The 13,109-nt window shown below is 46.4% G+C and overlaps 2 protein-coding genes across 2 annotated transcripts in view; one reads left to right on the top strand and one right to left on the bottom strand.

Moving 5' to 3' along the window:
- The window catches only part of TPGS2 (tubulin polyglutamylase complex subunit 2), a 409,136-nt gene that overhangs the window by 234,725 nt on the left and 161,302 nt on the right, over window positions 1-13,109 (bottom strand). The window lies entirely within an intron of this gene.
- Window positions 1-13,109, top strand: part of NOL6 (nucleolar protein 6) — a 93,093-nt gene that overhangs the window by 71,073 nt on the left and 8,911 nt on the right. The window contains exon 24 of the mRNA XM_083354923.1: window positions 8,512-8,712. Within this exon, the coding sequence (XP_083211049.1) occupies window positions 8,512-8,712 (201 nt within the window). The remainder of the gene's footprint in view (window positions 1-8,511; window positions 8,713-13,109) is intronic.

Below are 13,109 nucleotides of genomic sequence, written 5' to 3'. Positions count from 1 at the left end.
TAAACCATGTCAATTGCCAGAATCTGTCTCTATTTAGCTATTGAATTTTCAGACGAAAACATGACACTTCATTAACGAAAACGAAACTGTTTCGCTGATCCCACTGAACCAGGATTTTTATACAAAAAGGCAAACCAATGGAATGGAATGGAAAATATGGAATAGAATAGAATAGAATAGAATAGAATAGAATAGAATAGAATAGAATAGAATAGAATAGAATAGAAAATATGGAATAGAATAGAATAGAAAATATGGAATGAAATAGAAGATATGGAATAGAATAAAAATATGGAATAGAATAGAATAGAATAGAATAGAATAGAATAGAATAACAGAACAATACAATAGAATAGAAAATATGGAATAGAATAGAATAGAATAGAATAGAAAATATGGAATAGAATAGAATAGAAAATATGGAATAGAATAGAATAGAAAATATGGAATGAAATAGAATAGAATAGAATAGAATAGAATAGAATAGAATAGAATAGAAAATATGGAATAGAATAGAATAGAAAATATGGAATGAAATAGAATAGAATAGAAAATATGGAATGAAATAAAAAATATGGAATAGAATAAAAATATGGAATAGAATAGAATAGAACAGAATAGAATAGAAAATATGAAATAGAATAGAATAGAGGAACAGAACAGAATAGAATAGAATAGAATAGAAGAACAGAACAGAACAACAGAATAGAATAAAAAATATGGAATAGAATAGAATAGAATAGAATAGAATAGAATAGAATAGAATAGAATAGAATAGAATAGAATAGAATAGAATAGAAGAGTTAGAAGGGACCTTAGAGGTCTTCTAGTCCAACCTCCTGCTCAGGCAGGAAACCCTACATGTAATTTCACATGAATCTCCGGCTCCCTATCCAAACAAGAAATGAAAAACATAGTGGAAGCCGGGGTGAGCTCAGAAATAACAGAACCCTAACCCTTTCATATCTTTTTTTTTCTTCCAGTGCATAGTTCTACAGGTATAGTCCTTGTCTTACGACCATAATTGAGCCCCAGATTCCCATTTCCTAAGTGAGACCATTGTTAAATGAATTGCCTTCCATTTTGCGGCCTGTCTCGCCACAGCCGTTAAGTCAATCACTGCAGTTGTTCAGTTGGCAGCACCGTTGTTAAGTGAATCTGGCTCCCCCCCCCTTGACTCCGCTGGTCCGAAGGTTGCAAAGGGGGAATCACGTAACCTCTGGGACAACGGCAACACCGTCATAAATACGAGACAGATGGCAAGTGTCTGAATTTTGATCCCCGCATCCCTGGGGGATGCTGCGAGGGTCGTAGCTGTGAAAAACGGCCGTAAGTTACATTTTTCATTGCCGTTGTGACTTTTGAAGGGTCATTAAATGAACTAGTTGTAAGGCGAGGACTAGCCTGCGTTGACTTTGCTCGGTGCGCGCAACTCTTTTCTGCTAGTCAGGATCGGCAATTAATAAATAAAAGCATGCCATTTTTGTGATTTTTTAAAAAAAATTAAGGTAAAGGTAAAGGTTCCCCCGCACATGCGTGCTAGTCGTTTCCGACTCTAGGGGCCGGTGCTCATCTCCATTTCAAAGCCGAAGAGCCAGCGCTTGTCTGAGGACGTCTCCGTGGTCATGTGGCCGGCATGACTAGACGTCAGAGGCGCACAGAACGCTGTTACCTTCCCACCGTAGTGGTCCCTATTTTTCTACTTGCATTTTTACGTGCTTTCGAACTACTAGGTTGGCAGAAGCTGGGACGAGTAACAGGCGCTCACTCTGTTACGCGGCACTCGGGATTCGACCCGCCAAACTGCCGAACTTCTGATCGACAAGCTCAGCGTCCTAACCCACTGAGCCACCACGTCCCTTAAAAAAAAAAAATTAAGAGCCAGGCCTAATTTTATTTATTTAAAGTCGGATTAAGACCGACAGCTGCTTCCTCTCTTTGCTCTGTGTCATTGTGGGGGGGAAGCGGGGGGAAACCTGTTGCACAAAATCTGTCGCCCGGTTCATTTTTTTCCCCAGATCTCTTTTGAGGCTGAATTGGGAGCCCGAGAAAGTTACGCAGTGTGTTGTTGTTGCTTCGGGGCAGATGATGTATAAACTCACTGAATGCAGGAGTGTGACTCAGCTCTCGGGTTTTGTGTGCAGATGTGGTTTGTGGTCGTATTAGGAGCTGATTTTTTTTAAAAAAAATTTTTTTCCTTTCCCAGGAGAATTGCTCAATGGTAATTGGGAGGGATAGTTTCCCCCTCCCCTTTCCTGCCTGACGTCTATGAAGCAAAATTAATGCTAAAAAGCTTGCGGGTGGGGTGGGGTGGGGGGAAATAGCCATCCCCGTCAGAAGAGGAAACGTGGCTGGTTTGGTACGGATTTCAAGTTCAGGAGTCCTGGGTGCTGTTGGTTTTTTATTTTTTATTTTTGCAGACCTTTCGTTACCCAACTAGGGAGGATCACCAATGCTAGAAGTGAGTTGGGTTTGTGGAGAGGAGGACGAGGAGGAGGTGGAGGAGGAGGAGGACGAGGACGACTGTGGGGTCCTTGGTGCTCTCTGAGTTGCTAGTTTTCTTGCAGATGTTTCATTATCCAACTAGGGAACGTCATCAGTGCTGGAATGTTTAGGATTAGGGCGGGCAATCCCCACTCCTTTGTAGCACTGATGGCGTTCTCCAGATGGGTAAGGAAACGTCTGCGAGAAAACAGCGCAGCTCAGAGAGCACCAAGGACCCCACAGTTTCTCCTCTCCATAAACCCACTCCCTTCTAGCACTGATGAAGTTCCCTAGTTGGGTAATGAAATGTCTGCAAGTAAACAGGCTCAGAGAGCACCAAGGACCCCACAGACCACCTCCTCATCCTCATCTTCCTCTCTCCCTCCTAGCACTGATAAGTTTACCTAATTGGTCATGAAACATCTGCAAGTAAACAACCAAGCTCAGAGAGCACCAAGGACCCCACAGTTTCTTCCTCCTCCTCCTCCTCCTCCTCCTCCTCCTCCTCCTCCTCCTCCTCCTCTCTGCTGTCTTTTTAGCACTGATGATGTTACCTAGATGGTTAACGAAATATCTGCAAGGAAACAACCAAGCTCCAAGAGCACCAAGAACCCTACAGTTCTCCTCCTCTCCACAAACCCAATTCCTTCTAGCGCTGATGATGTTCCCTAGCTGGGTAATAAAATGTCTGCAAGTAAACAACCAAGTTCAGAGCACTAAGGACCCCTTAGCTTCCTCCTCCTCCTTCTCCTCTCCACAAATCCCACTCCCTTCTAACCGTGATGATGTTCCCCAGTTGGGTCATGAAACGTCTGCAAGAAAACAAGCTCCAAGAGTATCAAGAACTCAGTTGTCGTCGTCATCGTTGTCCTCCTCCTCCCTGTAAATCCCCTCCCTTCTAGCACTGATGATGTTCCCTAGTTGGGTCATGAAACGTCTGCAAGAAAACAACCAAGTTCAGAGAGCACCAAAGATCCCACAGTTCAATCCTGAGCTACAGAGATTCTCTTGCATTGGTACCAGGTGAACAACCAGGCAGAAAACAACACCCAAATCAAGGAATTAACAATCATCGAAATGCCAGAGCAAGTTACTGTATCTAAGCAAAGCCCCCCCTCCCCCCCGCCTTGCACTGATGTTGTTACCTAGTTGGGTAATGAAATGTCTGCAAGGAAAGAAGCCAACATGGAGAGCAGCAAGGACTCCACCATTCATCCCTGAGCTACAGATAATTCTCTTCTGTCCGATCTGAAGTTTACCCATGGAAAACGTTCATCTCCCTTTCTACCCACAGCTAAAAGGTTCATGTCCTTCATTGTCCTTTTTGGGAAAACGGATGCACACGGCCTATTATTATTATTATTATTTGTCCGTTTGGAGGTGTTAAAGCTAAAACAAAGTGTGCTTAAACCTGTATGAAATTACAGTGAGGTCTCCTTCATTCACCTCTCCTATTATGTAATCATTGTCTCCTTCTGGCACATGACAAATTATAATTTGACGACAACTTTTCCAGGGCCCTGTTGAAGTTTTCATGGCCCGCCTTTGATTCTTGCTTGCGCCTTGGGCTAGTGCAGGGGTAGGCACCCTTGGCTTTTTTTTTCTGACTGGTGGACTTCAACTCCCAGAATTCTTGAGCCAGCCATGCTGAGGGAAAAGGGAGATGTTTCCAAGCTGAGCCATGCTGGCTCAGGAATTCTGGGAGTTGAAGTCCACCAGTCATAAAAGAGCCAAGGTTGCCTACCCCTGGACTGGTACAACATTCAAGCGCTAAATTGGGATTCGTCTTCAGTGGAGGTGCTCCATCTTGAATTTCCAGACATACAGTGATAAAAAGAGAATATTTGTAGCTGAGGGTTGAATTGTGGTATCCTTGGTTCTCTCAGAACTTGGTTGTTTTCTTGCAGACGTTTCATTACCCAACTAGGTATCCTCATGAGTTCTCGAAGGGGTTTGTTCTCCGTTCAGGTACTGTTCTGTACCAGCCTGCTACTGGCCCTGCAGAAAAGGCAGGGACAACCCCTTTTACAAGAAGGCAAGAGGCTGGAATTACACCTGCCAAATTTATTACCACAAAAACAAACGGAACAAGACAAACCAAGAAACAGAAGTTTTAAGAAACATGAACTATCCAAGCGGTTGCCTTCAGCAAACCAGCCCTCCCACACATTCCCCTTATATAGAGTTCAGGGCGTGGCTTCTCTGTGCCTCCTTCCGAGGAGCCCCACAGCCTTCCTCTGTTTACTCCTACTTGACTGCCTCCTGCGTTGGGCGTCCTTGAACAGGGCCAGCTGTGGGTCATCTTCATCCACACTGTCAGGCTCACACAGCTGGGTCTCCGTGGTGACCAAGTGGGAGGGGCCTGGCTGAGGGCTCTCATCAGCAAGATCTTCAACCCCCCAGCAAGGTCTTCAACACCCCCCTCCTCCTCCTCTGAGACGTCCGACCCAACTGCCGAACCCACAGGCTGACCCTGAATCACAACAGGTACAAGTGGCTTGGAGAGAAGAGAGTATTTGTTGTTCACAGTTGAAGGGTGGAATTTTTGATGCTCTCTGGGTTGTTGTTTTTTTGTTTGTTTTTTGGAGAGCTTTCATTACCTAACTAGGGAACGTGATCAATGCTAGAAGTAAGTTGGGTTTGTGGAGAGGAGGAGCAGGAGGAGGAGAACTATGGGGTCCTTGGTGCTCTCTGAGCTGGGTTATTTTCTTGCAGACATTTCATTACCAGACCAGGTAACATCATCAGTGCTAGAAGGCAATGGGGTCTGCAGAGTGTAGGAGGAGAAGGAAGCCTGTGAGGTTCACCATCCCTTCCATTCCTCAAAAGCCAAGTGAAGAACGTTTGCAGGAATTGCGTATGTCCAGTTTAATGAAAAGGAGGACTGGGGTGACATGATAGCAGCCTTCCAATATCTGAGCGGTTGCCACAAAGAAGAGGGAGTCAAGGTATTCTCCAAAGCACATGAAGGCAGGACAAGGAGCAAAGGGTGGAAACTCATCAAGGAGAGAAGCAACCTGGAATTAAGGAGAAACTTCCTGATAATGAGAACAAATCAACCAGTGGAATAGCTTGCCTTCTGTGGTTGTGGGTGCTTCATCACTGGAGGTTTTAAAGAAGAGACTGGACAGCCACATGTCTGGAATGGTCTAGGGTCTCCTGCTTGAGCAGGGGGCTGGACTAGAAGACCTCCAAGGTCCCTTCCGCCTCTGTTATTCTGTTAAAAGAGATTGGACAGCCATTTGACAGGGGTTGTATTGGGCAGGGGTAGGGAACCTTGGCTCTTTTATGACTTGTGGACTTCAATACCCAGAATTCCTGAACCAGTCATGCTGACTCAGGAATTCTGGGAGTTGAAGTCCACAAGTCATAAAAAGAGCCAAGGTTTCCCTACCCGTTAGGATGTCCTGCCTTAGAAGGCCTCCAAAGTCCCTATGATTCTACACCAGGGGTCTTCAAACTTGGTGTCTTGATGACTTGTGGACTTCAACTCCCAGAATTCCTCAGCCAGCGTGCCTGGCTGAGGAATTCTGGGCGCTGAAGTCCACAAGTCCTAAAAGGGCCAAGTTTGAAGACCCCTGTTCTACGCTGATAACTTTTTAATGGTGACCCTGAGCTTTTACAACCCTGCTTTGTAGGACTTTTAACGGTGGCATGTCCCAAAAGAGAGGTTGTGTTTGTCAGTAGCTGTCAGAAAGTGCTTTCAGCACCAGGGTAATGTACGCTTACTTAAGGCCTAACTTTTCAGATCAGGTCCTTTCGATAAGGTCTTGCAAATCTTTAATCTTACTGTTAGGAAAGGCTTGATGCGTGACGTTGTTTTCTTTTGGTTGTGTTTTTAACGGTGCGTTCCTCTGAAATCCATCAACGGCAAGAGTGAATTTGGCACAAGAAAAGGGGCGAGTCGTGGTTAAAGTTTTACGGTCCTGAATTTTTTGGAAATACAGGTGATTTGTTATCAATTCAGTTCAATTTTATTCGTGGCCCGAAGATCCAAATGCAATTTATAAATGGAATCAGAACGTGAGCTTGGATAAAACACTTCAACATGTAAAATAGTTAATAACTATAGATACTCCCTCGACTTGAAACCATTCGTTTAGTGACTGTTCAAAGTTACAACTTTGAAAAAAATGTAAAAACCAAAAAAAAAAAATGAAAAGAAAAGAAAAAGTGACTTACAACCACTGTAGCATTCCCATGGTCACATGATCAAAATTTAGGCACTTGGCAACTGGCATGTAGTTACGACGGTTGCAGCGTCCTGGGGTCCTATGATCACCTTTGTAACCTTCCCAGCTGGTTTTCAGCAAGCAAAGTCAGTGAGGGGGGCTGGGCTCACTTAGCGACTAAAGGATTCACTTAACAACCGCATTGATTAACTTAACAACGGTGGGGAAGAGGTCCTAAAATCCGCACAGCTCACTTTAAAACCACCCTTGTAAGCAACAGAAACGTTGATCTCAATTATGGTTGTAAATTGAGGCCAACCTATATCCCATAATAGACTTAAAATCCCAACTCGTTGACTCATTACTAGAAGTTTTTTTTAAAATAGCTATAGCTCAATATCTGGCTATAGTTAAGTAAATATATTCAACTGTAGTCATAGTTAAATATCTGTAATTCCGGCACGATTTATACGAACTAGGTTGTTCATATAAAGGTGAATATTTATAGCTCAGAGTTGTAAGGAGGGGTCCTTGTGCTCTCTAAGCTTGGCTGTTTTCTTGCAGACGTTTCATTACCCAACTAGGGAACGTCATCAGTGCTAGAAAGGAATTGGGTTTGCAGAGAAGAGGAGAAGGAGGACTGTGGGCTCCTTGGTGCTCCGAGCTTGGCTGTTTTCTTGCAGACGTTTCATTACCCAACTAGGGAATGCCGTCAGTGCTAGAAGGGAGTGGGGTTGTGAAGAGGAGGACTGTGGTGTCCTTGGTGTTCTCCGAGCTTGATTATTTTTTTTGCAGACAATTCATTACCCAGCTAGGGAACACCATCAGAGCTAGAAGGGAGTGGGGTTGTGAAGAGGAGGACTGTGGGGTCCTTGGTGCTGTGAGCTTGGTTGTTTTCTTGTAGACATTTCATTACCCAACTAGGGAATGCCGTCAGTGCTAGAAGAGAGTGGGGTTGTGAAGAGGAGGACTGTGGGGTCCTTGGTGCTGTGAGCTTGGTTGTTTTCTTGCAGACAATTCATTACCCAGCTAGGGAATGCCGTCAGTGCTAGAAGGGAGTGGGGTTTGTGGAGGAGGAGGAGAAGGAGGAGAACTATGGGGTCCTCAGTGCTGTTGGAGTACGGTTGTCTTCTTGAAGACGTTTCATGACCCCATTAGGTAACATCATCCGTGTTAGTAGCGAGTGGGGTTTGCTCTTTGTTTACCTTCTATTGCCTTGCTCTGTCAGTGTTGGTGGCGGTGGTCCTGGAAGTTCTTCGGTTGGGCTCTGTACTGTTAGCTTCTTTGGCAGTTCCTTAATTACAGTATCTTTTTGTTCCCTTTTTGGCTTGTAGACTGTCTGTTTTGCATAGTATGTAGACGTTGCTTATGTCTATGTGTCCGTTGATGGCCGCTTTGTCAGAGTGCCGGGCTTCTAGATATTCTCTAGTGTTTTTGGATTTGGCTTGGTCTAGGATAGCCACTTAGAAAAGACACCCTTCCTCTCCCCCCACACCCCAGCAATCAAGACCTAGAGAAGAACAGATTTAATACCAAGATTAATCATCAGGCCAGCAATCAAGAAGTAAACAATACCCCAGCGGGAAGGGGGTTGGACTAGAACAGGGGTAGGCAACCTTCGCTCTTTTATGACTCGTGGACTTCAACTCCCAGGATTCCTGAGCCAGCATGGTTCAGCTTGGAAACCTCTCCATTTCTCCTCAGCATGGCTGGCTCAGGAATTCTGGGAGTTGAAGTCCATGAGTCATAAAAGAACCAAGGTTGCCTACCCCTGGACTAGAAGATCTCCGAGGTCTTTCCCAGCCCTGTTATTTCATGTTCTGCTGACCATAAAACCACAGCTTGTCTCTTGCAGATGGTCTTCCGGCCTCCGTTGGATCTTTATGATGTCCTCATCCACCTGAACCCCAAGCAGATCCCCAGGCACCTGGAAGCCGTCGACCGGCCCACCTCGTCCTTCCACCGGGGGATGTTGAAGAGCAACAGCACCACAAAAACCATTTCTTTCCCAGTGGTGGATTTTGACCCCGTCCAGTGCTACCTGCAGGAGGTCCGGGTAAGTATCTGGACGCTGAACACCTGGCCAATCCCCTTGAGAAGTTCCGCTGCAATCCTAGCGTCGTACAGGCAGTCCTCGACTTACGGCCACAGTGGAGTCCAGAATTCTCCTTGCTGAGTGAGATGGTTGTTAAGTGATTTTTTTCCCATTTTACGACCTCTCATGCCGCAGTTGTTAAGTGAATCACTGCGGCTGTGAAGCTGGTCACCCGGTTGTTACGTGAATTTGGCTTCCCCACGGACTTGGCTTGCCCGAAGGTTGCAAAAGGGGATCCTGTGACCCTGGGACACTGCGACCGTTGTAAATAGGAGTCAGCTGCCAAGCGAAATTTTGATACACGTGACCACAGGGGATGCTGCAACGGTCGTAAGTGTGAAAAACGATCATAAGTCCCTTTTTTTCCAGTGCCGTTGTAACTTTGAACGGCCACTAAACAAACTGTTGTAAGTTTGAGGCCTATCTGTGTAAATCCTTCCATCCTCCACCATTCAGTCAGAACTGAAGAAGCTTCTTGGATGAGAAGCGAAACCTCTTCAACCAAAAGCAAGAAAGTCAAGGTTTAGGTTTTAGGTTTTATTTAATTTGTATACCGCCCTTCTCCCTAGGGACTCAGGGCGGTTCACAGGGCATATATAAATAACGATACAAAAGTTAAAAAGAGATTAAACCAGTGCCCAGTTAAAAAACAATAATACAATACTAAGAACAACAATTTAAAAACCCATATTCCCCCATCAGGCCAGACCAGCTAATTCAAATAAGTGGGTCTTCAGGCCGCGACGGAAGGTTCGGAGGTCTGATGTCATCCGGAGCTCCACCGGCAGTTGATTCCATAATGCCGGAGCGCCCACAGAGAAGGCCCTCCCCCTGGGGGCCACCAGTCGGCATTCCCTGACCGGAGGCACCCTGAGGAGGCCCTCTCTGTGGGAACGCACAGGGCGGAGGGGAGTTGACGCCGGCAGCAGGTGGTCCCTGAGGTAACCCGGACCCATGCCATGTAAGGACTTAAAGATCATAACCAAGACCTTGAACCTCACCCGGAAGACAACTGGTAACCAATGCAGCTCGCGGAGCAAAGGTGTAACATGGGAGTACCGGGAAACTCCCAAGACAACTCTCGCGGCCGCATTCTGTACCAGTTGGAGCCTCCGAGTGGTCTTCAAGGGAAGCCCCATGTAGAGAGCATTACAGTAGTCAAGGCGAGAGGTCACGAGCGCATGAGTGACCGTACACAGGGCATCCCGGTCCAGATAGGGCCGCAACTGGCGCACCAGGCGAACCTGGGCGAAAGCCCCCCTAGTCACGGCCACTATATGATCTTCCAGGGTAAGCCGTGAATCTAGGAGGACTCCCAAGTTGCGAGCCCTATCCACGGGGGGTAAGAGCTCACCCCCCATAGAAAGAGATGGAACATTTTGAATGTCCCGGGATGCCGGAATGTACAGCCACTCAGTCTTGTCAGGGTTGAGTTGAAGTCTGTTCCTCCCCATCCAGACCCGAACCGCCTCCAGGCAACGGGACATCACAGCGAGGGCATCACTGGGGTGGTTTGGGGTCGAAAAGAAAAGTTGGGTATCATCGGCATATTGATGATACCCAACTCCAAAACCACGAATGATCTCACCCAGCGGTTTCATGTAGATGTTGAACAGGAGAGGCGAGAGAACCGACCCCTGAGGAACTCCACAAACGAGAGACCTAGGGGCCGATCTCTGCCCCCCTGCCAACACCGACTGCGAGCGTCCCAGGAGATAGGAGGAGAACCACTGAAGAACTGTGCCTCCCACTCCCAATCCCCTGAGACGCCGCAGCAAGATACCATGGTCGATGGTATCGAAAGCCGCCGAGAGGTCTAATAGGACTAGGACAGAGGAATATCCCCTGTCCCGAGCCCTCCAGAGATCATTCACCAGAGCGACCAATGCCGTCTCCGTGCTGTACCCGGGCCTGAAACCCGATTGGCAGGGGTCCAGATAATCCGCTTCATCCAGGACCAGAGGGAGCTGATGCGCCACCACACTCTCAGCAACCTTCGCAAGAAAGCGAAGGTTGGAGACTGGACGAAAGTTGTTCAATACAGCTGGGTCCAAGGCAGGCTTCTTGAGGAGAGGTCTCACCACCGCCTCCTTCAAGACGGTGGGGAAATAACCCTCACTCAAGGAAGCAGATATAACCGCCTGGAGCCAGCCTCGTGTCCTCTCCCTAGCTGCATAGACCAGCCAGGAAGGGCACGGGTCCAACAAACATGTGGAGGAGCTCAGCCTCCCCATAATCCTGTCCACTTCATCAGGGGTCACAGAATCAAACTCTTCCCAGGTAACATTGACAAGACCGCCCGTGTCCTGATCGCCTGACTCTGCCCAGTTGGAGTCCAAACCGGTCCGAATCCGAGCGATTTTATCCGACAGATGTTGGCTAAATTCCTCGGCACGACCCTGCAAGGGATCCTCCCTCACCTCCTGATTAAGAAGTGAGCGAGTCACCCTAAACAGGGCGGCCGGGCGATTATCTGCGGACGCGATGAGGGTGGAGAAGTAATTACACCTCGCCACCCTCATCGCTGCGAGATAAGACCTAATGTAGGTTCTTAACCGCAACCGGTCGGGTTCGGATCGGCTAGACCTCCAACGGCTCTCTAGGCCCCGTTTCCGACGCTTCATCTCCCGGAGCTCCGCGGAGAACCATGGAGCTCGCTGGGATCTGCGCCAGGTCAGGGGCCGCAAGGGTACAACCCGGTCAAGTGCCTCAGTGGCTGCCCTTTCCCAGGCTTCCACTAAGGCATCCGCCGAGCTGTGAGCAATGGAGGCAGGTGGGGACCCCAGCGCCGCTTGGAATCTATCAGGATCCATGAAGCGTCTGGGGCGGTACCATCTAATTGGCTCCGTACCCCCACGGCGGGGGGTGGCAAAACGGAAGACCAGCCGCAGGAGATGATGATCGGTCCATGACAGGGGCATAATAAATGGAGAGCCCCCACCAAGATCATCCAACCACCGTCTAGATAAAAAAATCAGGTCAAGGGTGTGGCCTCCCTCATGAGTTGGTTCAGAAATTACTTGCGTCAGGTCCATGGCCGTCATGGAAGCCATGAACTCCCGAGCTAGCTCAGATGAACCTCCCAGGGATGGTAGATTGAAGTCTCCCAAAACTATAAGTTTGGGAAACTCAACCACCAACCCCGAGAGGATATCGAGCAGCTCGGGCAAGGTCCCTTCCAACTACTCTACTCTACTCTACTCTACTCTACTCTACTCTACTCTACTCTACTCTACTCTACTCTCCATTCCATTCCATTCCATTCCATTCCATTCCATTCCATTCCATTCCATTCCATTCCATTCTATTCTATTCTATTCTATTCTATTCTATTCTATTCTATTCTATTCTATTCTATTCTATTCTATATTTCTATTCTATTCTGTTCTATATTTTCTATTCTGTTCTATATTTTCTATTCTATTCTATATTTTCTATTCTATTCTATATTTCTATTCTATTCTATTCTGTTCTATATTTTCTTTTCCTGTTCTATTCCATTCCATTCTATTCTATTCTATTCTATTCTATTCTATTCTATTCTATTCTATTCTATTCTATTCTATTCTATTCTATTCTATTCTATTCTATTCCATTCCATTCCATTCCATTCCATTCCATTCCATTCCATTCCATTCCATTCCATTCTATTCTATTCTATTCTATTCTATTCTATTCTATTTCTATTCTATTCTATATTTCTATTCTATTCTGTTCTGTTCTATATTTTCTTTTCCTGTTCTATTCTATTCTATTCTATTCTATTCTATTCTATTCTATTCTATTCTATTCTATTCTATTCTATTCTATTCTATTCTATTCTATTCTATTCCATTCCATTCCATTCCATTCCATTCCATTCCATTCTATTCACATGTGCATTACGTGAATCCCCGCTTCCCCCTTGACTTTGCTTATCAGAAGGTCGCAAAAGGAGATCACATGATCCCCGGGACACAGCAACCATCGTAAATATGAACCAGTTGCCAGGCATCTGAATGTAAATCACCTGACTGTGGGGATGCTGCCACCGTCATAAGTGTGAAAAACGGTCATAGGTCACTTTTTCCAGTGCCGTTGTTAACTCGGAACGGTCAGTAAATGAACTGTTGTAAGGTCGAGGGGCTACCCCTATCTCAGGATGAACGTGTGATCCTCGGTCTTCAACAAAGCCACAGAAAGGGTGTGGTTCCCCCCCCCTCCCCCAGCCTTTTTGCAGTCTTGAGAAGCGACCGACATGGTCCTAAATCGGGTTTATTTCTCTGGATCTAGTCAGAGGACGTTTCCTTAACCGCCCTATTAAAGCCACAGGGTGATTCAGAAGCTATTGAAGCAACCCAGCGCAGAAGGTTTTCAGA

Source organism: Vipera ursinii (genome assembly GCF_947247035.1).
Source record: "Vipera ursinii genome assembly, chromosome: 2".
In the NCBI taxonomy this organism is placed as follows: Eukaryota; Metazoa; Chordata; class Lepidosauria; order Squamata; family Viperidae; genus Vipera; species Vipera ursinii.
This window is presented reverse-complemented; position numbering and strand designations above follow the sequence as displayed.